The 27,000-nt window shown below is 40.7% G+C and overlaps 2 protein-coding genes across 3 annotated transcripts in view; one reads left to right on the top strand and one right to left on the bottom strand.

Annotated features, from left to right (window-relative positions):
- The window catches only part of MAN2B2 (mannosidase alpha class 2B member 2), a 61,903-nt gene extending 49,491 nt beyond the window's left edge, over positions 1-12,412 (bottom strand). The window contains exons 1-2 of one of the 2 annotated variants that reach the window (XM_045018595.1): positions 12,392-12,412; positions 876-1,022 (exon numbers count right to left, since the gene is read on the bottom strand). In XM_045018595.1, coding sequence (XP_044874530.1) covers positions 876-1,022; positions 12,392-12,397 — 153 coding nt within the window. In that variant the 5' untranslated portion in view covers positions 12,398-12,412. Of the gene's footprint in view, positions 1-875; positions 1,023-7,490; positions 7,699-12,391 lie in introns of those variants that run through there. The other variant, XM_045018594.1, reaches the window with a different exon arrangement.
- A 25-nt stretch (positions 12,413-12,437) lies between these two features.
- The window catches only part of PPP2R2C (protein phosphatase 2 regulatory subunit Bgamma), a 280,747-nt gene continuing 266,184 nt past the window's right edge, over positions 12,438-27,000 (top strand). Inside the window, exons 1-2 of the mRNA XM_045018596.1 lie at positions 12,438-12,730; positions 12,966-13,046. Of these exons, the coding sequence (XP_044874531.1) occupies positions 12,715-12,730; positions 12,966-13,046 (97 nt within the window). The 5' untranslated portion in view covers positions 12,438-12,714. The remainder of the gene's footprint in view (positions 12,731-12,965; positions 13,047-27,000) is intronic.

The following is a 27,000-nucleotide window of genomic DNA, read 5'->3' as shown; positions in this document are numbered from 1 at the left end:
CACAATGAAACCAAGGAGGATCTCTGGCATATTGGGACTATATGGCATAATACAGCCCTTTGTATCTTTCCAGCTCACCGAGTTTTCTGATGCCTGGCTTAAACTTGGATCACATGTATCACAGCACAATGTGTTGCCACTAGCCTAGCGACCCAAACTTTGAGACCCAACAACTGTATTAAATTCATAGTCACTGAGATTTAAGAAACATGGAACTTCCACAATGCCATCACTACAGAATCATTTTTCTGAGTAGAACCACGTTTTAAAGATCAACAGAGAAGAGTCATTGTTCACAAACACAAGAAGTACACAAATGTATCATTGCTGATCCTTACATTTTCTTGTTGCTACATCAGCCTCGTTCGCAACAGTAATGAGGGTGTAATGCTGGAGTAAAAAGATAAGTGTTTTCTCTTTGCTATTGATGTTTTGGTTGCAGTTCAGAAATGTGACATGATTAACAGATATTAGTCCAGTATCTTCTAATGCAGTTCAGTTCCCCTAGCGCAATCTGACCCTAAAACTGGTGCATCCTGCCCTAAAAAAATCACTCTGAAGGAATAAGTTCTTCCTCTATCTGTTGCTAACAAAGCAGGGGAAAGGGGTCATGGCTGAGATGCTCCTACATCACTCTGATTACCAGTTGTGGTTGTACCCTCTTGGAGCGGTTAGCAGCTGGTGTAAATTAGAGAAGCTGTCTGAGAAAGGGACCAGAGTTGCACATAGTGTCAGCAGGATCAGGGCAGTAGCATGGTCAGTTTTCAGCTGCCTTACACAGCCCCATCCCCACCCCTGCCCTCTGCAGTGTATGTAGTTAGGCAAGAGCAGAGGGGCTGACTCTCAGTATTAAAACAGTAACTATAGTTACATACCTGCTGTTTATGTATATCTGTGGCTATGGTGTCCCACCAGAGGCGAAAGAATTCCTGCTCCACAGCAATAAATTTGCGTTGCTTTCCTTTCATTAGTTCTTCTACAACAGAAGTATAAACATTGGCCGCATAGGCATGCATGCTTTCCTGCAAGGCAATTGAAAAAAGTATAATGCTGCACTTTTAAAAAGACATATTTCACACCTTTTGAATTAATCTGCTTGTTTAAAATACATTTGGCTGTATCAGCTACACCTCTACCCCAATATAACGCGGTCCTCGGGAGATAAAAAAATCTCACTGCATTATAGGTGAGACCACGTTATATCAAACTGGCTTTGGCCATCCTTGTTCCCTGACCACCCCCTCCAGAGACCCCTGTCCCTAATCACCCCCAGCACCCCATCCCCTACCCAACCCCCCTGTCCCCTGACTGCTTTGACCCCTATCCACCCTCCGCGCCCCCTGACAGGCATTCACCGGCAGTGGCGGGAAGTGGAGCAGCCTGGCCCCAGCCTGCTTCACTCCGCCACCTCCCAGTCGCGGCGCTCCGCTTCCTGCTGCCGGTGAGTGCATGGAGGTTGGGCAAAGGACGTCCCCCATACCCACCTATGGCAGGAAGAGGAGCACTGCGGCTGGGAGCTGGCGGATTGGAGCGGGCTGGGGCCGGGTTGCTCCACTTCCACCACTGCTGGTGAGTGCAGGGGGATCCCTTCCCCCAAACCCCCTCCCCTGAGCGACACGGCTGGGGCCAGGGAAGCAGAGCAGGCTGCTCCCGACCCCCCCGGGCCACTCTGGGACTGCGGGGCCCCCAAAAGTGCCCTCCCACAGCTCCTGCCACCCCAGACCCTGGGGGGGGGGCCCTGACCACCCCCGAGACCTTCTGCCCCTTATCAAACCCTTTACTGCCTTCTATGCGAACCCGCTTTATATCAGGTCACGTTATATCAGGGTAGAGGTGTAAAAGGCAATGTTGGTCCAGTGGTTAGAATGTTCATTTGGGATTTGGAAGACCTGGATTCAATTTTCTGCTGCGTCATAAGCTTCCCATGTGACCTTGGGTAAGTCACTTAGGGCGTGCCAACACGTTGCCAGCCAAGCCCACTATAGGGGCGTGATGTAGAGTGCAACATGCTAGAATGCTCTAGAACTACCATATATAGACCCTACTGGCATGCTCTAAAATGTACCTAGTTTGCTTTGATGTAGTCCCATCTCAAACAGGACGGCGTTAACATGAGTTTGGTCTCTTTAGAGTGTGCAGGCAGGATCTCTATGGGGCAGTTAGAGTGCAACATGTTACAATGCTCTACAAATCATACTCCTCTAGTGTTCTTTGCTGGCTCCATGTAGAAAATCTCTGGGTCTCTCTCTGCTTCAGATCCCAATCTGTCAAATGGGGATAATAGTGCTCACCCTGTATGTCTGTTGACTCTCATCTTACATGTAGATTGTAAGTTTTTCAGGGCAGGGAACATCTTTTTACTGTGTCTGTACAGTATGCACAATAGGTCCTAAGCTTTGACTGAGACATGTAAGTGCTACAACTGAAATAATAATAATTGGGCTCTATTCATCAAATAAACTATCATGGGCTTGAACAACTTCTTGTTTATTTTTGTGTGCATAATCAACATTTTGGGGTATACTCCTTCTCTAATGGCAAGTTACAACCAGCCAAATTGAATCTGCCAACATCTATGCAACTTCCAAGTGATAGAGATGAATTCTAAAAAACAAAAACAAAACAAAAAACAAAAAACCCAAACACACACTCCAAAAGATTCTGTGAATTTTCTTCTAAGAAATGCATACATTTGCAGTGATACACAACTTATTTTCTTAACAGTAATATTGGTTTTATAAATAAAAAACCAAACATACAAATACTTGTAAGAATGAAATCAACTAAAAAAGGAAAATTACTTTGCATGAAGCAAACGCAAGGAACATCTGTATGGGTCTTTTGTTCAACCACACTGTTACTACTATTACAAAAAGACCTACACAATAGGAAATTAGATATAGCTACAAGTACTCATTTAAGCATGCATCATGTTGATCACATACATACTACATATACACTTTAAAAATGACTGAGAAGAATAGGCCTTAATGCTACACACACACACTTACATATGCCCCACCCACATGCTCCTCTTAACCTTTCTTCATATCAGTGTGCATTTACTAAATAAGGAGACAAGATCTGCTGTCCTTATTCAAGCAAAATTCTCATGGAAATCAAAGAGAATTTTGTGTGAATAAGGACTGCAGGACCTGATCCAAATGAAAGGCTACATTCCAATAAAAATAAAAATTCATTAAAATTAGAAATCTATTGTAATATTTTAACAATTAACTGAATAAAGGAAACATGTCTGACTATAGAAAAGGTGGCCCAAAACATTTTTTAGCACTTGCCTAAATAAATTACTTGTTCATATGGTGATATTTGAGAGTTCTCAACTTTTTACAAAGATTATGAAAGGATGTTTTAATACCAATTTAGACAGATTAAATTCTAACCATACTAATATTCCTTAAAAAAAGCCTACTACCTAAATTTTAAAAGCTGAACAGTGATCATTTCTAAAGAGGCTTTCACAGCCAGAGTTCTTACCTGCAAAATGCTTTGTTGGCTAAGAGACTGTATGCGATGTTTAGGAACTTTAGGATCTAAGAGAATGTCTAGGATTGTCTTAATAAAAATCAGTCAAAATAATCTTGGATTTAACAAAGATCTTGCCAGGGTGAAACCAGAAGCTAATCTACAACCTGATCCTCGTAAGGGCTGAAAGCTAAAAACTTTCATTGTCTTCAACAGGAATGGAAAGCAGTCGGTGTAATAGGATGTGAAATACAGAAGTGCTAAGAGAGTTGATTCTAATTACTAACCTCAGTAAATTGACATAAATCAGGGTTACAGAGATTAACTCCCCTGCCAAAAGACAGAGGTCAGTATCCACTGGCTTCAGTAGTTACTGTCACACATTGCATCTCTCAGGATCAGGCCCACAGAGACTGAAGATGAGAGATGCTCATTTCTGCAGATTGGCAGAGGCCCTGGAGGTTTTTCGCCTTCCTCTGCAGCATGGGGCACAGGCCACTTGCTGGAGGATTCTCCGCACCTTGAGGTCTTTAAACCACGATTTGAGGACTTCAATAACTCAGACATAGGTCAGGGGTTTGTTACAGGAGTGGGCAGGTGAGATTCTGGGGCCTGCGTTGTGCAGGAGGTCGGACTAGATGATCATAATAGTCCCTTCTGACCTTAAAGTCTATGAGTGCCAGAAGTCACTCTGATTGCTGAATCCTAGAACAAATGAGTTTCTTCATGAAGGCAGAACAAATGACCTTGAACATGTGAATATTTTTTCAGTATAAATTATATCCCAGGATGTAGACACCTTTGCAGCAATTAAAAAAACCTAGTTATCTTGACTTTGTTTTAAAGTATAATATACAGATGGCATGCAACAACAATTATAGTGTTTATCTGAAGAGCTTAAATAGCTCTGTGATAGGGATAGTATAAATACTTAGTCCTATATAGATTGCATTAGTTGTGAAAAATACTAAAATATTTTAAGGGGGTTGCAGTATACTACTGAAATTACATAGAGACATGAAACTCTGTTCTGCACGCTATATTTTGGCAAAACTCCCATTGTCTTCAATGTTGCTGTAAGGTGTACAGGACAGAATCCATAATGTTATATTACGTAGACTGTGGATCAAATGCTATCCTCATATAGACAAGCAAAATTCCCCTTAAAGTCAACTGCATTCTATGGGTGTATCCAAAGTTAGAATTCAGCATCAAGGGTAAAATTTCCAGAACACAAAAAAGCTTCCTATTTTCATAAAATAAATTATGTTATTTTTCATGCTGTGAATGTGAACAATGAAAGGTCCAAAAGATATTGTCAATCAGAAGTGACATGTAATAACAATGCAAACTTTGAAGAAACAATACATAGAATTTAGGACATCAGTGTCCCACAGAGAATTACGTTTAGGTTTTACTTTATTAGAGAAGCACTTGAAAGGATCTATAGATATTCTCTATGGTTTTTGACCAAAGGAATCATTGATGCTCATGATTTAATAATAGAGGAGCTGAAGCCTCAAGCAATTTTGTCTTCTTAGAAATTGATAATTAAAGTTTCATTTCTTTTGGAGGAATCTTCACTCACTGACAGATCCAAAATACAAAGTGCTTCTGTGTTCATCCATGCAGTTACTGAGTATGAGTTAAGATACTAAAGGAATAATTCAATAACCCTGTTTAAAAATAAAATAAAATCAAGTAACAGCAGTGATTCCCTGTCATGCTATTGGAAGAAAAGCTCCCAAAAAAAATTCTGATTCCTTGCCTATCTAGTATGTAAAGTGTCTGAAACATCATTCGTATAACTAAAGGGATCTATATAATTAACTGAGACATTATTTAGAAAAGGAGACATGAAAGCCATTTAGGAGGTGTTTGATTTATTTTGCTTAGTATCTCATTTATTTAGCTGAAACTATTTTGTTAACTTCCTTCTACAATTCTAGGCTCCTCAATCAAAATGTTAATTTTTTTGTTTTAAAATGTCTCTTTCTAGTATGCTTCCCTCATCCCCTTATAATTCCTCTAAAAGAATCATGCAAGAATATTAAAATAATAATAATTACAATTTCTCAGATGGCTGACCCATCAACAACAATCCCAGCACATACTCCAGAAATGTTTTCTTCTTCTTAAAAATAGTATCAGGAGTGTCTTCTCAAATAAATACACAAACAAAACAAAAGAAACATGTATACATATTTCTAAATTAACCATGCCCCCCCTCCATAACTTTCCTCACTCAAATATAATGTGAATGATCTAAGTGAATCAATATGAGCAGGTATTCATTATGGAGCCATTATGATTTTCGCAGGCTAATTCTTGCATGTCTAGCTTGCAGGATGGAAAACCAACCAAACCCCAGAAAAACAAACAAAACCCTGTAAACATTATTTAAATCCTTGGCTTCACTCTGTAGATCCTGAAACATAAGCTTTACCTAAGGCCCTTTGTTTTCAGTTTTTACTGATTTAAAAATAATAATCCAGGGTTTTACAAAAGCTATTATTCATTATTTTTACCTATTTTCACCCCAATTTTAGATAATGAAAATATGATTGTGTTAAAAAATCCAATACATTAGATATATGTGTTTATGTTAATAAATTAGCCTAAGCGTTAATGTGAAGCTATCTGTTAAAATAAAACAATGTAATGGAAGACTGTACATAACATACTGGTAATGTACAGTTCATTAAATAAATAACTGCTTTTACATTCAATACTCTTCCTTGTCTCTGCTGCATTTTTTCTGTCCTCCCATCTCCCAATATTAACTGATATTTACCCCAAAATGTTAATTTAGTGCATCTATTTTCACTCATTTTTAATTTCCTGGGAAATTTTAATTTAAACATAAAAAAATGAAAATGAAAGGCCTTGACTATATCCATTGTGCAATAACTTCCAAATGCTGTCATCATTAGGGCACATCTACAGACTAGGGTGACCAGATAGTAAGTGTGAAAAATCGAGACGGGGGTGGGGGATAATAGGAACATATATAAGAAAAAGACCCCAAAATCGGGACATCTGGTCACCCTACTACAGACAGAAGTTGCTCCAGTTTAGCTGAAGGTTACTGAATGGAGATACTACATTGGTCTAAACCTGACTAAATGGAAAATGTTGCTTCCCAGCCTTGTGTCCTCTAGAGTTCCCACTGTTGCTATCGCTGGTGGAAGTGCACAACCACACTGCCATCCTCTGGCTGGGCCTGGAGCATTTACCCAAACTGTGCTCTTTCCCTGTACAAATCTCAGTCTGCATAACAAGACAGAACTATCCTTGAAGCAGGTGCAGGCATAAGGGGAGAATATTCTCAGCTAAACTTCTGTTACATGGTTTGATTTTTTTTGCAGACAGGACCTTAGAGAATCTAGAGCAGTGATTCTCAAACTTTTGTACTGGTGACCCCTTTCACATAGCAAGCCTCTGAGTGCAACCCCCCCTTATAAATTAAAAACACTTTTTAATATGCTTAACACCATTATAAATACTGGAAGCAAAGGGGGGCTTGGGGTGGAGGCTGCCAGCTCGCAACCCCCCATATAATAACTTTGTGACCCCCCCAGGGATCCCAATCCACAGTTTGAGAACCCCTGATAGAGTTATTATGGTAGGGCCTAATTGTATTTCCACCGAGCACCCCAAACGCGCGGCCTGTAGCTTACAGCAGTGGGAAAAAAGAAGAGAAAGCCTCCCATCTGAGTCAGTTACAGAAGTTTGAAATTACTTTGTCACCGCTGGGGGAGGCATGGGGAGAGGAAACACAAACAGGGCAACACCTCACATAAAAGTAGTAATCAGATAGATAGATGAATACACAAAGAGCCAGGACGCAAACCTCACTGGGATCATGCAAACACGGGGGCACCAAGGAGCTTTATCTCCGGGTGGCTGATCTGACACCCCTGGAGTCCCCGCAGGCACTCAAGTAACCGCTGGGAGAAGCGGAAGAGTGAACCGAAAGCCCAGACAATACTGGAGGGAGCTACCTGCACGGTGTAAACCCAGCCAACGTCCATGTGGCTGTGAGCGACCACAAAAGCCTTCAGCTCCCCCAGGCAAGGCGCCCGCGGGACCAGGCTGAGGAACGCCAGCAGGAGATACATTGTGCGCCCGCACCGCGGTGCAACAATCAGCCGGGCACCGCGGTGCAACATTGCAGCGGCTACTGCAGCCTGACTTCCGCACCCAGCCTGCGCCGCAGCACTACGGCACGTCCTGGGCTCCTCCCGCCCCCAACATGCAACCACGCCTCCTCCAGGACGCCGTGGGGCCTGGGAGTGGGGGCTGGCTCTAGCACTGTTGGCTGAGTGGTAAGTAAAAGCAAACCAGGCTTTCAGAGCTGGGAAATACCCACCCGCGCAGCAATAGCAAGGAGATTTAAAAGAATGACCAAGATTTTGACATGACTCCCTGAAACACAGCAAGAGACATTATCACCAGAGGGAGATGCTTTTTAAAAAGTGCCATAAAACTAAACGAAAACAAGGCAGCTGCCTCCCTCCAAATGAGGAAGGTTTTGGCCTGTCTAGTAATATTTACAAGGGAGACAACGATGTCCCATATTTTGCATTGCTGTACTTGTAGAGAACCCTCTGTATGCTCGCACTGTGCAGACATGGCATTTTGTAAATATTAAACGATTTTCTAAATTGTAGCTCTGTGCAAGAAACTGGCCATCCAAAACTGCAGAACTGAGTAGCTCATTATATATTGTTGGCAAATGTGACATTAATTTTCAGAGACTTAAATATTCAAACAAACAGTCTTTCATAATCTCAAACAATTTATAACTTTTCTTTTAAAAAACCTTTTTCATAAAATTTGTTTCTGAATGGCTGATGGCTCAAAAATGTTAAAGGGCTCTAAAGTCCAGACTCCAAGACTTGCCATTTTCTACATTTCCAATCAAAATTAAGTTTTATTTTACACTATGGACCCACTCCTGCTTCATTAAAAACAATGATAGTTTTATATAAGCAAGATCACACCCTATGGTCCTAGGTTTGTGTTGTGAATTGCATAGGCAGAGTTCTGATTCTGTGTGGTGCCCCACTGACACCAACGGGAAAGATAGAGAACATCATCCAGAGATGCTGCATGGGATTCGCACCCAAAGAGGCAATGTTATACCAGTTTGGGGTGTGATATCATAAGCCCATGATTAATCAATATACACACAGAGCACTGAGGACCAAATAATGCCCTATTTCTGATATGACTTCTGGTTATCAAAAAGCATAGGAGTGTTCCCCACTGGTCAAATTCTGCTTTGGGCAAATTATGTCTACTTAAAATTCACCTTATAATTTCTGATGGACAAGCTAAAACATTTCAGACTGTTTTCTGATCTCATTTACACTAATGCAAAACTGAAGTAACAGCTGAAATTGGTGCTTAGATACTGTAGGCATGTTATGTCATAGGTATGTTATATGTACCAGAGATCTTGTTTACATACAGTTTGTGCACCAATTTAACAAAACTGGATTAGAAACTGATTTAGTTAAATCAGTGCTAATGTATGTTAGCCAAGCCCACCATCAAGAGTTCACACTGCAGAGCTGCTCGCATCCATAACCAGTGTATCTGTGTCCATGCTGGCGCTGCAATTATATGTTTCATGCTAGGATTTCTGGGTGTGTATCCTTAGTGCCTCACTACCTGTAGCAGCTCTAGGAATTGGTTTGTGGTGTGTTGGGGAGAACTTGTCTATCTTCCTCTGTAGGTCAAATGTGAATATAATGTAATATAATTACACATTGTGTGTCTGAGTTTGGTTAAAATCCTTTCCCTGAGTAACTGACATATGTGAACTAGTCTAAGTAATTTGAGTTTATATAGCACGTTCTGCACCAAACAGTCCCAAAGTACTTTCATACAATACATATACACATATACCCACACAGAGAAGTGCTCCATAATAACAAAAGGCATGAATTAAAATTGAATTGTTATTTTGGTGGAAGCTCATATGTAGATCAGCCTTAATCCAAGACATCTGTATGGACAGATTTACTTCACTACAACTGACATCAGGTTCTGTCCCTTCTTAAAAAAGAGAGAAAAAATTGTGCAGTGTAAAACCCCAGATAAAGAGCCAGTAAGTTATGTGTATACAGAGAGTTTGTAAAGTAGTTTGATGTTCTGAATGAAAAGCACTTTATCAATGTTAGGCAGTTTTATTGAGTTACACAGAATGAGACTCATTTCTGCTTAAATCCACTTTCAGATAAGTTCTCTCAGAGTAGCGCCATTATTTTGCCAGCTAATGTGGTAGATTGTGAAATGACTTCTCCCAAAACACTATGGGCTTGGCTACACTTGAAAGTTGCAGCGCTGGGAGTTACAGCACTAGTCATGCAGCTGTGCAGGAACAGCACTGGTGTGTGGCCACACTCACAGCTACCAGCGCTGGTGTGTAGCAGCATTTGCAGCGCTGTTGGGAGTACTGCATTATGGGCAGCTATCCCAGCATTCAAGTGGCAACAATGTGCTTTTCAAAAGAGGGGGGTAGAGGGTGGTGTACTGTGACAGGGAGCGGGGATGAGAGAGAGAGTGGATTTTTGGAGCCAACACTGTGTGTTAGCTTCCTGGATTGAAAAATCACAAAATGTTCACGAACCCTTAGTCTTAACTCTTAATTGCAAACAGCCTGCCTCCAACACAGACTCCCAGCTGTTTCACTCACTCCCTGTGGTGTACTGTGACAGGGAGCGGGGAAGAGAGAGAGAGTGGATTTTTGGAGCCAACACTGTGTGTTAGCTTCCTGGATTGAAAAATCACAAAATGTTCGCGAACCCTTAGTCTTAATTGCAAACAGCCTGCATCCAACGCTGTTTCTCTGTCAAGCAAACATTCACTCCCTGCCTCTCATTTGATCGTTCACAGCCAGGTACAGATAGGTCCTGTTTGCTGTGATCAGTGTTTGTTTTTTTAGATAAGCAGTTCAACGGAGCTCCGATCGGAGTTCACAACAAAACAAAGAGAGGCTGCATAACAAAACAAAGAGAGTAATTTAGTTAAAAGCATTCTGGGATATCTCCTTATTCCCTGGAGGCCAATAAAAGCGCTGGTGTGTGTCCACACTTGATGAGCAGCGCTGGATCACCAGCGCTGCAATTGCTACACCCCAACCTGACCAGGTGTACAGCCAGCGCTGCAGCCAGGGAGTTGCAGCACTGGATGTGCCTTGCAGGTGTGGACGGTTACTAATTGCAGCGCTGGAAAGCCTCTATCAGCACTGCAACTTGCAAGTGTAGCCAAGCCCTATGAGAAAATAAAACTGCTGAAGTGCCCAGGTCGATTTTATTGGCTATAATATTTTGCATGAAGTACAATCACGGTTCACAGGTATTTTGTAGATGGAGTCAATAGTACTGAAAGTAGCTGGATGAAGTTTAGGCTTGAAACAGCTGCAAAAATTTCCTCTCTCCTCTTAATCATCAACATATCTTTCTTCATTAACCTTTTCAGTTCCCAGAAAACAAGTGAAGATCCAGCAAATGTGGCCCAGGGACATACAATGTCTAAATGCATTAATATTGCTGACTATACTTCAATAGGCATTATAACCCTGGGTGATTTGGGTTAATGTCACAGGAGGGGTTAAACACAGGCATTTTGATTTATTTCTAAAAGTAGCTGAGGATTTCTGGAAAATACATTGCTTTCATCTTAAACCTACTACACATATTTATTTCTGAATGGCTAAGTCCTTTCCCTACATTTTCACGAGGGCCCAAATATTCCATTATCTTGTGTGGAACAGAAAAAGGGGGGAGAGAAATTTGAGTGGAAAATAATTTGGGTGGGACAAGGGAATTAGTCAAATTATTCAGTGGTCAGTGCAAGTGCACAAAAACCTCCCAGTGTCAGAAGACTGTGTAGAATGGTGGATAGGAAAATGGGCATGGCAAGCTGGGTGAGACTAAGCATGGCAAGCAGAAAATGTACAGAAGAAAATGCTTATTCCAAGTCACATAAACTGCCGCACAACTGGCAAAAACTAGAGGCGAGCCCAGTGTGATTATGCTACAACAGGGCAAGATTGATACTTTTTTCTGTGTTTGGCCTACAGTCCAGGGCTGGTAATATTCTCTCTCTACTGTATGTTTGTGATTTTTATCATTTGCCCATGCAAAGAACACTGGTCTCACCATGCAAAGGACAGAGGGCCTCTGACATATAATCACCTAGAAAGGCGAGAATGCTTCAGCAAGATGCTGCTGCCAGCTGTAAACTAATAACTCAGAAGCTTAGTATTAAATCATATGCCAAGAAAACCACCTGGTGAACAGAACATTTAATGTACATTTAATTTCCCCCTAGAATTGTTTTTAGTGTGTGTATGCAGGAATATGGAAATTTACAGTGTGTGGTTTACAGTAATCTGACAATGGTCTCAGTGTACAAAAACATTCACATGCAACCAGCACGTGTGCATACATATCTATGACCGTGACATATAGCACAGAGAGGTCCCCAATAAAACCTGACAGTTACTGTGGTATTTGCAGCACTTACTCATCATATTTGCTGAATGGTCCAAGTCTAGGAATGCTTTGAATGCTGCAGTCAAGTCATTTTTACCTGCAAATGGTAATGGTCTTGTTTTTCATAGTGATCATACATCATGACGCCAGATAGGGGCTTGAACTGAAATCACACATCCCTTCTCCTTGATGCTTAAGGGAGGCCCAGAAACGGGCTAGAGGTAACTAAGGACGTGGGCTTCATGCCTGGGGCTTACACCCACCCACGCAGATATCCCCCTCCCCGCACACGCAGGCTCCGACGGCCTGGTGGATGCTCCCCGCTCTGACACGCCCACGTCCACACACCTTGACACGGCCCCGCCTCCCCCAGGACACGCCTGCGGCCCCCTCACCAGCATGCAGCCTCCGGCCCCGGGTTCGACCGCTCTGAGGTGCGGCCCCGGGCCCGGGCCAAGCCCCCTCCCGGGCCCGGACTCCGCTCACACCTGTTGGGGCTGCTGCGCGGCCTCTCCGTGCCCAGAGCCGTGGGGAGGCTGCGCCGCCGCCGCCTTCTGCGGGATCTCCGGGCGGAGCCTCCTCTGGGCGCCCCGAGTCAGCCTGCGCTGCCGGCAAGCGCCACCCGCTCCGCCGGGAGAAGGAGGAGGCGCCCCGAGCGCTTGGCAGCGAGAGCAAAGCAAAGAGCCGTTCCGGGCGCCTCTCGGAGGGCAGCACACACATGTCCCACAAGCAGGGTATTTGGAACCGTTCTCCCTTCCCCCAGGCACCTCTCAGCCATCTCTCCTCGTCCTCGATCCCTCCTAGCTCTCCCCCACCTGCTCCCCTTTCTCTGTTCCCTCCCCCCTCGCTCCTCTTTCCTTCTGTCCTCCTCCCCAGCCTTCCTCCCGCTTGCCTCTCCTCGGCCTTCCGTGGGGAGCGCTAACGTGTGAGCCTCACAGTTATTGACTGTGGCTTTGCTTGTTTGACTAGTTGGCTGCCCCCCTGGCGAGGATGCAGTTGATTGGTGCCTCTATCAGCTCAATGGGACGGCACAGTTTGAGGTCTCCGAAGGTAAGCGATGCTTGAACAGATGATGTTTGGTCTTTGCAAAAAGCCCTGCCCTACAACAACAGAGCTCTTTGGGCAGGTGTATCCTATCTAATGGACTTAAACTCAGCCTTGTCTAGATGAGGGGAACCCTGCTGTAATGATAGAGAAAGAGGCGACCTAAGAGCTGTGGGCTGGTTTGGAAAGATGTGAGGTGTACATTTCTGAATGTGTCACCCAGAGCGATGGAGAAATGTTACTGTTCTTGGCTAGCCGTGGGTGGATTCTAACATTTTGCACAGTTGGAATACATAGAGGCCTTGGAAAATGTTGCAACTCTTTTTGTTTTGTTAGGGAGCATCTGATTTGGTAACTAAGGGTCCAGCTTGTCATCCTTTACTGACTGGATTAACCCTTTAAATCAGTAGACTACTGACTTGAGTGAGGCCTTGCAATATCTGGTTGTAACATTTTAATTTTTCTTTTCAACACTGAAAGAGGAATTGGAGGTAACCTGGAATGTATTTGTTTATGGTACGAGTGACCAAATGCGGAATAGCCCCTCTTTTTGTGTAAAAAGAAATAATTTTATTACATATGATTTTGAATATGCAAAAATGTAAAAACAAAACAAATGTCAGCCTGCATGATACAATCTGTTTTATTATATGGTACTAAGGGGCATGTTTCAGTGGTACCATTGATTTTTTCAGTGGTATGTGAATTATATGGAATAAGAGCCTTAACATGATGATTTGTGGCATAGATTTCTTAGGATTCTGCATTTGCTGTCTGCATGACAGATCAGGAGTGATTTTTGCCTGTATTCAGCTATTTGGATTTGCAAAGTGGATATGCTTCTAGGTGGGATTTAGATTCAGCATTTTAGTAGTGAATTAAAATTTAGTAGTGGCTGTGGGCTATGTGTACTTTTCTCTACTACACTTATACCACCATAGCTCAAGTTCCATGGTATATTTTACAAGTTGGTTTTAGGTTTTTGTTTTGTATTTCTCGTGCTAGATGTTGGTTAATCAGAAGATGATGTTATTCACAATATAGATACTTTTTTTTTTTTTTGTGAACAGCTCAGCTACCCAGATATGATGAAAATATTTGGAGGTGGAAATGGTTGCTGGGAGGGAATGTAAACGTAAGAAATAAGACCTATTGGGTCAGACGAATGGTCCATTTAGTCCAGTATCTTGTTTTCTGACAATGGTCAGTGCAGATCATGCAGAGGGAATGAACAGAACAGGGCAATTATCAAGTGATCTATCCCCTGTCATCCAGTCCCAGCTTCTTGCAGTCAGAAATTTAGGGACATCCAGAGCATGGGTTGCATCCTGACCATCTTCTCTAGTAGCAATTAATGGACCTATCCTCCATGAACTTATTTAATTCTTTTTTAAACCCAGTGATACTTTTGGCATTCACAATGTCCCCTGGCAATGAGTTCCACAGGTTGACTGTGTGTTGTGTAAAGAAGTACTTCCTTTTGTTTGTTTGTTTGCTGCCTATTAATTTTGTTGTGTGACCCTAGTTCTTGTGCTTTGGGAAGGGATAAATAACACTTCCTTATTCATTTTCTCCACACCATTCATGATTTTATAGACCTCTATCACATCCCCCCTTAACTGTCTCTCTTCTTAGCTGAACAGCCCCAGTCTTTCTAATTACTTATTGTATGGAAGCTGTTCCATACCCCTAATCATTTTTGTTGCCCTTCTGTGTGCATTTTCCAATGTTAATGTATCTTTTTTTTTTTTAGATGGAGTGATTAGAACCGCATGCAGTATTTGATGTGTCGATGTACCATGGATTTATATAGAGACATTAAGATATATTTTGTCTTATTATATATCTTTTCCCCTAATGATTAGGCCCCTACCAAATTCATGGCCATGAGAAACACATCATGAAATCTGGTCTTTTATGTGCTTTTACCCTATACTATATAGATTTCATGGGGGGTGGGGGGGAGAAAGACCAGCATTATCTCAAATTGGGGGTCCTGACACAAAAGTGAGTTGCAGGGGGGTTGCAAGGTTATTTTAGGAGGGTCACAGTATTGCCATTCTTTCTTCTGCACTGCCTTCAGAGCTGGGTAGCTGGAGAGCGGCGTATGTTGGCTAGGCACTTAGCTCTGAAGGCAGCACTCTGCCAGCCGCAGCACAGAAGTAAGGGTGGCAATACCATTCCATGTCATCCTTACTTCTGCACTGGCGATGGCTCTGCCTTCTGAGCTGGGCTCCTGGCTGCCACTCTCCAGCTGCCACTCTCCAGTTGCCCAGCTCTGAAGGCGGTGCTGCCACCAGCAGCAATGCAGAAGTAAGGGTAGCTATCCTGCAATTCCTCCTGCAATAACCTTGCGACCCCCTCCACAACTCCTTTTTGGGTTAGGACCCCAACAATTAAAACACTATGAAATTTCAGATTTAAATAGCTGAAATCATGACATTTGCAATTTAAAAAATCCCATTGACCAAAATGGACTGTGAATTTGGTAGGGTGATTCCTAACAATGATTCCTAACATTGTTAGATTTTTGACTGCCCCTGCACATTGAGCAGATGTTTTCAGAGAACTATCTACTATGACTCCAAGGTCTTTTCTGAGTGGTAACAGCTAATTTAGAACCCACCTTTTTGTATATCCAGTTGGATTATTTTTTTCCAATGTGCATGACTTTGCACTTATCAACACTGAATTTCATGAGCCATTTTGTTGCCCAGTCAGATGAGATCCCTTTATAACACTTTGCAGTTAGCTTTGGACTTAACTATCCTGAGTAATATAGTGTCATCTGCAAATTTTGCTACCTTACTGTTTATTCCTTTTTCTAGATTATTTATGAATATATTTGTGATAAATAAAGTGGGGGGATAGCTCCCTTTGATGGACAGCCAGCCAGCCAGTTAGCTGTAAAATCCCTCTTGGTAGTTGTTCTTTACTTGCTTTACTTGTAAAGGGTTAAAAAGTCCCCCAGGTAAAGGAAAAAAAAGTGGGCACCTGACCAAAAGAGCCAGTGGGAAGGTACAACTTTTTAAAATGGGGAAAGAAACTTTCTCTTTGTCTGTTGTTCTCTCTGGGCTGCAGGGACACAGAGCAGCAATGATATAAGCAGGAATGCTGTGTAAGGTTTGAACCAGGTGTGAAAAATTATTTTCCATACCTAGCAGGACTCATTGGGATAGGGAATGTTTAGGTAGATGCAATCAGGTTATTTCTTTATTTTGGCTTGTGGATCTCCTCTGTGCCAACCCCAGATGTTTTTGTTTGCTTGTAACCTTTAAGCTGAACCCACAAGAAGCTATTTTGGGTGCTTAATTTTTGGAATTGCTCTTTTAAAATCTAGCAAAAGCCTAAATTCCAAATGTATTTTCTTTCTTTTTGTTTTTAATAAAATGTACCTTTTTTAAGTACAGGACTGGATTTTTGGTGTCCTAAGAGGTTTGTGCATATGTTCTTTAATTAGCTGGTGGCAGTCACTAATTTCCTTTGTTTTCTTTCTCAGCTCTTCCCTGGGGGCAGGGTGTGTGTGAAAGGGCTTGAGGGTACCCCACAGGGAGGAATTCCCAAGTGCTCCTTCTTGGATCCAAGGGAGTGGTTTTTTTGGGGTGGTGGCAGCGTTTACCAAGCCAAGGTCAGAGAAAAGCTGTAACCTTGGGAGTTTAATACTTGCCACGCCAGGCTTGTATTACTTTTTAGAATCTGTGCAGGCCCCCACCTTCTGTACTCAAAGTGCCAGAGTTGGGATTCAACCCTGACAATGTTGAGCAACACAGGTCCCAGTACAGATCCTTGGGGGATCCTACAATTTACCCCTCTCCATTCTGAACATGGACTATTTATTCTTATCTTTTGTTTCCTATCTTTTAACCAGTTACTGGTCCATGAGATGATCTTCCCTCTTATCCCATGACTACTTAGTTTGCTTAAGCGACTTTGATGTAGGAACTTGTCAAAGGCTTTCTGAAGTCCAAGTATTCTATATCAACTGGATCACCCTTGTCCACATGCTTGTTGACTCACTCAAATAATTCTAATACACTAGTGAGGTATGATTTCCCTTTACAAAAGCTGTGTTAACTCTTTCCCAACATATCGTGTTCATCTATGTTCCTACTGATTTGCCTGGTACTGAAGTTAGGCTTACCAGCCTGTAATTGCCAGGCTATGTTCTGAAGCTTTATTAAAAAATTGGTTTCATTAGCTATCCTCCAGTCATCTGGTACAGAGGCTCATTTAAGCAATAGGTTCCATACCACAGTTTAATAGTTCTGCAATTTCATATTTGAGTTCCTTCAGAGCTCTTGAGTGAATACCATCTGGTCCTCATGACTTATTACGGTTTAATTTTTTAACTTGTTCCAAAACCTCTTCTATTGACCTCTCAGTCTGGGACAGTTCCTTGGATTTGTCACCTAAAAAGAATGGCTGAAGTGTGGGAATCTCCCTCACATCCTCTGCAGTGAAGATGGATGCAAAGAATTCATTTAGTTTCTACCCAACGGCTTTGTCCTCTTTGAATGCTCATTTAGCACCTTGGTCGTCCAGTGGCCCCACTGATTGTTTGGAAGCCTTTCTACTTCTGATGTACTTTAAAAAAAATTTGCTATTAGTTTTTGTGTCTTTTGCTAGTTGCTCTTCAGATTATTTTTTGGCCTACCAAATTATACTTTTACACTTGTCAGAGTTTATGCTCCTTTCTATTTTCCACATCAGGATTTGACTTGCAGTTTTTAAAGGATGTCTTTTTGCCTCTAACCACCTCTTTAACTCTGTGGTAGGGCCATGGTGACATATTCTTGGTCCTCTTACTTTTTTTTTTTTTAACTAGTTTTTATTTATATGGGGTATACGTTTAGTTTGAGCCTCTATTATATATGGTGTTTTAAAATAGTTTCCATGCAGCTTGCAGGCATTTCAGTCTTGTGACTGTTCCTTTTAATTTCCGTTTAATTGGCGTTCTCAACTTTTGTGCAGTTCCCTTTTTTTGAACCTAAATGCTAGTGTTTCTTTGATATTTTCTCCCCTACAAGAGTGGAAAATACCAGAGAAACCTACTACAATATGGTATGTGACTGAAAGCATTTATCATAATTCCCAGGCAGCATGTAATGTTGGAGACTTGTCATGACTTAGCATTTCCTTGATTTTTTTTTTTTTAAGATTTGGATGAGTAAGAACTGTCACAAAGCAACGTTACAGGCCTGAAGAGGAAGTTTTTGTCTATTGTGTATCCTTGTGTATCAAACTACTTAGAATAATATAATTCTGATTAGTGGGTTATCATACACTGTACAGGACAGAATGAAATGTATGTTCAGTGCTATTTTTTTCAATTAACTTGCTAACAAGGCCTATTTTGAGCTCAGTGTTAAAGAAAACATTTAAATTGCTGAAAACCCAAAAGTAAATATTAAATACATTAGATTCAAACAAGGCCAGTTCACTGACCGGGAACCAGAACCAGACTTACTCATTCCTTAAGAATAAGATCATAAATATTCAATATAGGAACAAAGAATCCCATTTCGACATCAGTGATGATATTGTAAATCCAGTTTTGACCCATGACTTAAAATGAGAGCACTCTCGTACATCTCCTCATGGAGGTTAGATGAACTTCAGAGAGAAGATGACTTGCTAGGACAAGTGCAGGAAACCAAGGAAGACAAGTGTAGTTTGACCAAACAAATTATACCTATAGTGTCAAATTAACACCTAGCATTGTAAATGTATCCACTTCAGTGGGTTTACTTTTGAGATGAATTTGGCACGCACTCTTTTTTCCATTTTTTAGATTACATCTCGGGACACATACAGTAATCTGTATTCTTTGCAGAGGTGCATACAGCCCTTACAAGGAAGCATCACCATAACAGGTGGGATTCTATCCTTGCTACAAGCAAAGAATAAGAACTCTGGATAAAGACCAAACTTTTCCCTTTCCTGAACTGTGCCATGAATAGGAATTTAAATAATAACGACAACAACAACAAAATATAAGCTGCTAGGCTGCTCTTAAAATTTTTCCTGCAGGACCTCACTGTTCCGACCCCTACTTCCTTCTGCCTCAGAGGGAGGCTGCGACACTTTTTATAGTCGTAGGTTGGAAATTCCTGCAGGAAACTGCATTAGCGGACATAGTGGCTTGTCTGGGTGTACTAGGGTTTGCATCAGTGTAGCTACACCAGCTGATGATGATTTAGGCCTTATCTACAATACTAGACACCACAGTAAATGCACATGTATCTATCTCTATATTTATATTCTACCAATCAATGTGGTTTCTAGGCACTACTTGCTTCTGGTACTTTTGAATGCATGCAAATTCCTTGTGGTGCTCCATCAATTAGATTTCAGAATTGTGTACAGTGACATTTCTCTTTTAGATTAGGAATGAAAATTATTCTTTATCAAAAATAGATTTAAATGAGATGAAAAACATTCATTTGCATAACAGAAAACAGAAGCGAATATTTAAAATGCAGAGCACAGTAAGTTAAACATAACAATCAAAGCAAAGATAATCATGTTTGATTTAGTCTTGCTGTGTTGAAACAAAAACCCTATTTCAGATATTATTTCTACCTAGCATGAATGAAATGTATTTCACACTGACATTCTGTTTTTCTACCAAGGATCTCAAAACATTTTATGCATATTAAATTAAATTAAGCCTCAAAAAGCTGTGTGGGGAGAGGTATGGTTATATCCTATTTACAAATGGATGAACTGAGACACAGAGATGAAGGGCCTGATTTTCAGAGGTGCTAAGCACCCCCAATTAATATTGACATAGTTGTAAGTACTCAGCACTTCTGAAAATCAGGCTCTAAATCACGGGTTCTCAACCTTTTTCTTTCTGAGGCTCCCCCGCAACATGCTATAAAAGCTCCACGGCCCACCCGTGCCACAACAACTGGTATTCTGCATATAAAAGCCAGGGCCAACATTAGGGGGTAGCAAGCAGGCCAATACCACAGGGGCTCCCATGAAGCTAAGTTGCTCAGGCTTTGGCTTCAGCCCCAGGTGGAGGGGCTCAGGGCCTGAGGGTTCAGGCTCATGTGGTGGGGCTTCGGCTTTCTGACCTGGGCCCTAGTGAGTCTAATGCCAAACCCGCTTGGTGGACCCCCTGAAACCTGTTTGTGGCCCCCCCAGGGGGGGCCCGGACTTGGGGTTGAGAACCACTGCTCTAAATCACCTTCCCAAGATTACATAAGTTATTAGCAGAGCCAGGAACAGAACCTAGGACTCTACTCTAGTCTGTTGCTGCAAGTTCTAGACCACCCTACCTCCATATTAAAATATAAGCGCTGCTTTATAATATTCTAAATAATGAACTCTTTTAGTCTTTGATTTACAGTAAGCTGTTAGCTTTCATATAGGTTGCATGTGGCTTTAAATTCAATGTATTAGTAATTTGCTTAAAGGAACTGTTGACTTAAAAAATCACATTTTAGTTATCCTCATTAAAGTGAACGCCTTAGGCACTTACAACTTGAAATCTGCTTACAATGCGAATTTTCTGCTCCCCAGTTTTGAAACTTTATATATTTTAGGAATTGGAAGCAGCACTATTGACATTGGTGCCACTTGATTCACAGACACTAACTAGCCTTTTCACTCCATGAATAAACAGTACTTGATAGACTGGAGCATTTTTCTATATTGTGGAATGTGCTAATATGTAGAATTTGGTTATAAAAATGTGTTTGGAAAATATGCCATTTGAGGGGGTTAGAAGGCATGGAGGAGTTAATGAACTTGAATTTCATCACCTTCAAGTATAGTTGCAAGACCCATTTCTTTGCCATAGTTTTCTCTCAAAATCAACAAAACAAGACCTAAATTAAATAACCTTGGGCTTGATTCACCACTGCATTACTCTAGTTTTATATAAGTGTAATTCCATGGAAATTAATGGAGTTATATCAGCCTAAAACTGCAGTAAAGAAACGTAAATCAAGCCCTCAATAACCAACATCAAAATAAATCAGAAATCTCTTCTCCATGTAGGTACCTTTTGAATAAACTAAATAGATTGAGCATCTTTAATCTCTCACTATACTACATGTTTTCCAGACCACAAATCATACTTTTCTGAAGCCTTTCCAATTTTTAAACATAGTTTTTGAAGCATGGACATCAGGATTGGACACAGTGTTCCAGTAATAATCTAATTAATACCATACACAGAAGTAATATTACCTTCCCCCACTCTCAGGATGGATAAAAAGCAATGATTTTTTAAAATTTAAATCAGATTTTTTGATAAAATGCTTTTTGAGGAAAAAACCTATCTAAAGACAGTTTTAATTAAGATGCATTATAGCTTTAAGATATCATTATGGAATAAGGATGTTTTGGCTCATTTACACTTGTAGTTATTGTGCTTTCTTGCAGTGAAAGAGTTAAGATTGTTTGGATGCTGATTGTTGAGAACTGTTAAGTTTAATGGTGTGTGTGTGCATGATTTGGGTGCAATGATTGGTATCAGAATGGTTTATAGAACCTTTTACTCAGAGTTTCTAATGGAATTTTTTTAACTGATTAGTTTAATTATATATTTCCTCTAAATGAGCACTTAGCAATTGTAACTTAATTGTAATTTAAAGTATTTTTATCTTGTGATTTTCCTTTGTTTTGTAAATCTCTGGTTAAACATGTCGGTCTCTTGCTACTTGACGTAAAAAGCTCTGTGCACTGTTCATACAAAGCTTGAGCAAACTTTTACCAGGCATCCAAAGAATTCCTGCTTCCCTGCCCAAGCAGCTATGGTTGTTTAGCTAGCTTCCAGGCGCTTGGACTACCTCGGGTTCTAGATGTGGTTCCTCAACCAGTCATTACTTCTTGGCTCCAGCCTCTAACTAGTCTTTGTTCCCTGGGCCGGACAGTACCATTCCATGGTTCAGTACCAGATGTGGTTATCCAACCAGCCTAATTTCCAAGCTTCAGACTTAGGGCAGTACCAACTCCCCAGCTCCAGCCTGCCCTCTTCTTGCCTCTTCCGGTCAACTCTCTTCACTCTGCCAAGGTCTGCAGGTGGGAATCCTTATTCTTTTGATTCTTACAAGGTCTGCCAGTGTGGGGCTTCCCTTCTGTTGGAAGTCAGCCATCTGCAGCAGGTGCTTGCACAGCAGTGCTTGGCTCTTTCTGGTCTCTCTCACCACCTCCAGGTCTCTAAGGCTCAGTGCTCCACATGATCCATTCAGCTCTGCCTCCACAACTCCTGGGGTTTTATCTGTGTCTGGATAGTAAAACTTCCCTTGCATGTTGCATCCTGTGGAGAAGCATCCTGCTATAATGTTCCTGAAAATTGTGGGTCTGCTTCTATGTATATTATTTGCAGTGTTGTAGCTGTGTTGGTCCCAAAATACTAGGGAGACAAGGTGGATGAGGTAATATCTTTTATTGGAGCAAGTTCTGTTGGTGAAGGAGGCAAGCTTTTGAGCTACACAGAGCTGCTCTTTAGGTCCTGACAAAAAGCTCCATGTAGCTTAAAAGCTTGCCTCTTTCACCAACAGAATTTAGTCCCATACAAGGTATAACCTTACCTGCCTTGTTTCTCTAATATACATATATTAGTCAGCCAAAATCATTTGCTTGCAACCTTTTGACTATCTAGCCCATAGTTTAATAGAGATCTGCTTCTGTGTGTATACATGTCATAACTAGCTATAAGCACTGATTTTGTTATAAGTAATACATTAATAAAGTGAGAAATGAGTGACTTCAGTGGGGCCAAGATTTAGCCCCATATGTTCAATGTAATCTTATTTAATATAACTTCCCCTGAAGATAAATACTGGGAGCAGGAAACTTCCACCTTCTAGGAATAGACTCTCCATTTGAGGATCGAGTTGTGTACTAATGAATCCTGCTCCTGGGCCATTGAGAGGCTGTGAGAGCTACTCCATGGCCACTAGTGCAAATATGTGGCCTGTACTGTACTCTTATCTAGGTGAGGGCTGTGGCCTGTGGATGCATCTATTGTAGCAGCAGAATCACAAACTCTGGCCCAACCCTTCCCATCTCATTATCCACTCCACCCGAAAGCCTGGTCTATGTAATCATCCGGGGCTCCCCAGGAGCTGGGGTCTGTATAGGGCAAGTGCACCTTTGATGTCCCCTCCAAATTCTGTTTTTTATGTGCTGAAAAATTGCCTGGACTCTGCTTCCTGTGAGACCCTCTGTACTGCTGAGAAGGGGATCAGAATTTTCTCTAGAGTGCAGTATCCCAGGATAACTTTTAAATGTGTGAGTACTGAATGAACTAACACAACTGAAAGAACCACAGCATGTAGTACAGTTCTGCACTGCAGGACTTTAAATTTCCAATGAGTAATTCTGTAAATGGGAACTCGAGAAATCCTAAGTTTGTTAATGGAGTTTATATAGGTGCAAATGGTAAAGCCTCCTTAATATCTATATTTATCAATTATTTTCTGGGGAGTAAATTGCACAGGGATTTAAAGCAGTTGTGATACTCCTGCTGTTTTTCATATTTATACTGTATTATGAAAAAACTGTTTTTGCAGTGAGAATGAGTTGTACATGAGATTCAAGCAGCTTTATCCTGTTTGTCTTAGTGTGCTACTCTGATATATTGTACCTAAATCCCTTACATAAAATAATGATAAGCAACTCTTATAGTCCCAGTATGAACACTTGATAGTACTTGACCAGAAATGGAGGAAAGATGTTACTTTCTATTTCAGCTCTGCATGTTATAATTTAAGTAACCCTGTTGTTCGCCAAGTCATTATATAATAAGCCAGAAGAGGGAGCTACCTTATAAATTACTAGCAATCTGAGCAACAAGGTCTTTTTCTAAACCCTGTTAGGATTTTTGGAAAAAGGAAAACTGAGCATTTATGTGATGATCTTGGTCATTTATTTCATGAGATTATCCTCAGAGACTTATTCCTTTATTTGCGTGTTTTTGGTATCAATGTTCATCTTCCAGTGGCAAATATATAAAGCCTTGGTCCGGCATAGTGGCTGCTGTCCTTTGTGTTCATGACACTGTAAACATGGATCTTGAGGACAAATGGGAACTTATACACATCCAGACCAGCCTGTATAGGAGTGATGTTGAGATCCTTTCTGTAGTATGCAGGGTATGTTTTCTGGCATCTGATACTCATGCATGGAATCAAAATGTGGGGTATAAATGGCTTATTTAACCTCATGCTGGCTTCCCCTCTCCCCAGAGGTGCATAGAATTTTGTGGGGGTGTTCCTTGCACCATAAGGTATATTTCACCTTAAGAAAAGAAACAAGGATAATTTATCTCTGTGTACTTTGTTCATCCGACAATTGTAGTTTAACCTTTTTTATTATAACTCTTCATAATATATTAGTAAAGGTGCTTGCAAATACTGTAAAATTAAGGAAATCTTAATAGTAGGAAACCTCACTACAGCATGTGCTATCAAATCTTTGTTTAGTGGTGGAGAGAGACCAACAATTCTTATTCAGATTTCAAAAAATTGTGGATTAGCTATGTTCTTGTGTATTTTGTTTAGCTGAGCGTATGCTGTTTCATAGTGAGGTTGCTATTATTATTATTATTATTTATTAACTTATTGATCAAGAGCTGAGTGTTATAATGATAAATCCTATCAAAGTATTAGTACCTACCAGTGGGTATTTCATTGTCAGACATACCTTATTAACAGTTGATGCAGCAGTATGGCTGATTAGTTAATCTTTATAAAGTAATTACAGTCCTCACAAATTAGGTGCGTTTTTCTTTTTCTTTTTCTTTCTTTTTTTTTTGTCTGGCAGAATGCTTTGTTTTCTCATCAGAAAAACAGAAATACAATTGTGTGCTTCTTAGTTTTTTGGGGGGAACTTCCTAATAAATTTAATGAGGATTTCCTGATTCCAGTGCAGCTTCTTTTTCTGGAGATGAGTACAGGATAGTGTAAGTACTTGAATTGCAGCAGTACCATTGAAGTGTGGGAATAAAATATTACAGTAGCAATCAACATTGACTGAGTACCACTGCATGTGGTAGATTCCTGCTGCTGAGTTACTTCAGATTTCCAATTAGTAAATCTCCAAGTAAGATTTTTGCCTTTGTGGGGTGTACCAGTGGATTCTATTTCATGTCTGCATGTGATATCTTTTATGTGGCCTCAAGGCATATCAGTAATCTGCCAGGCTCTTGTAAAGCTTTTCATTATAAACATTTTGCAACACTTTCCAGTTCAAATGTACCAAAGTGAAGAATTGTGTAGCTTATTTTTTATTACACACTAGCATTCTTTCATCTGAAAATTGTGTGTATCATACACACTTGTGTACTTATGCTTGTTGGATTTTTCATCAAAGAAACTAAAGTGAGATAATTTTCATAGAAATGTAAGGCTGAAAGGGACCTCGAGAAATCATCGAGTCCAGCCCCTTGCTCTGTGCAGGATCAAGTAAATCTAGACCAGTGGTTCTCAAACATTTGTACTGGTGACCCCTTTCACATAGCAAGCCTCCGAGTGTGACCTCTCCTATACATTAAAAACACTTTTAATATATTTAACACCATTATAAATGCTGGAGGCAAAGTGGGGTTTGCGGTGGAGGCTGACTGCTCGCAACCCCCCATGTAATAACCTTGTGACCCCTGAGGGGTCCTGACCCCCAGTTTGAGAACCCCTGATCTAGACCATCCCTGACAGGTGTTGTCCAACTTGTTCTTAAAAACCTCCAGTGATGGGGTTTCTGCTATTCAGGAGCTTAACTACCCTTATAGTTAGAAAACTTTTCTTAATATCTAACCTAAATCTCTCTTGACATCGTTGACTCTCTCTCAATCTGTGATTCACTCTCACCCTCTTCTCTCCAAATCCTTTTCAGCAGCATTACCACCTAGCCAGTTATTCCCCATTTTGTAGTTGTGCATTTGATTTTTTCCTTCCTAAGTGAAGTATTTTGCATTTGTCTTTATTAAATTTCATCTTGTTGAATTCAAATCAGTTCTTCAATTTGTCAAGGTCATTTTGAATTCTAATAATGTCCTTCAAAGTGCTTGCTATCCCTCCTAGCTTGGAGTCATTCCCAGATTTGTTAAGCATATTCTTCACTCCACTGTCCACGTCATTAATAAAAAATATGGACTAGTACAAGACCAGGACTGCCCCCGGGGGACCACACTAGATATGCCCTCCCAATTTCACAGCATACCATTGATAATTATTCTCTTAGTACAGTCTTTCAACCAGTTGTGCACCCACCTTATATTAACTTCATCTATCACATTTCTCTGGTTTACTTATGACAGTGTCATGTGGGACTATGTCAAAAGCCTTACTAAAATCAAGATAGTAACATATGTTTGATTATTTCTTCCTCCAGGAAGCCTATGTATATCAGCATGTGAAATAAAACAAGATCCTAGTTGGTGTGTGAATGTGTACACACTAATTAGGATCTTGTTTGAGATATCTATTTAATGTATGTTTTAAATAGGCAAACCCAACACAAGATCTGTAAAAGCAATTTATATTTGAAGATCTCTTCATATGTTCTTGATTCTTCAGTTTAATACAGTTTCTTTTCAGAATGCGATAAAATTCTATCCAGCTATTATTTAGAATCTATGTCCAAGCACATTTTATATTGGCTCATGTCATAGTGAATAGATGTGACAATCAGAATGATTGCAGCAGATACTAACATCCTAAATGTTTCTCATTCTATTACATTTATGTAACGTTCACAAGAATTTTTGGGAGTGTTATGCAAGACATTGTGCCCCTACCTTAGTTGAAATCATTTTGGTGTTGCAGTTAAAGATAGTATATTCAGTTTGGAGACAATTACATCTAGACACTAAAGGGGATCAGTGATTTGAAGTTTTATTCCTATGGAGGGCACAAGTTTTTCAAAAGGGAGTTGTAAAAACTGTTTAGCATAATTGTATTTAGTCATGTGCTTTTTTCATTTCAAACAATAGCCATAACGA

Source organism: Mauremys mutica, chromosome 5 (assembly GCF_020497125.1).
Source record: "Mauremys mutica isolate MM-2020 ecotype Southern chromosome 5, ASM2049712v1, whole genome shotgun sequence".
NCBI lineage: Eukaryota > Metazoa > Chordata > Testudines > Geoemydidae > Mauremys > Mauremys mutica.
Note: the sequence above shows the minus strand (reverse complement) of the source record. Positions and strands in the feature narration are given on the sequence as shown.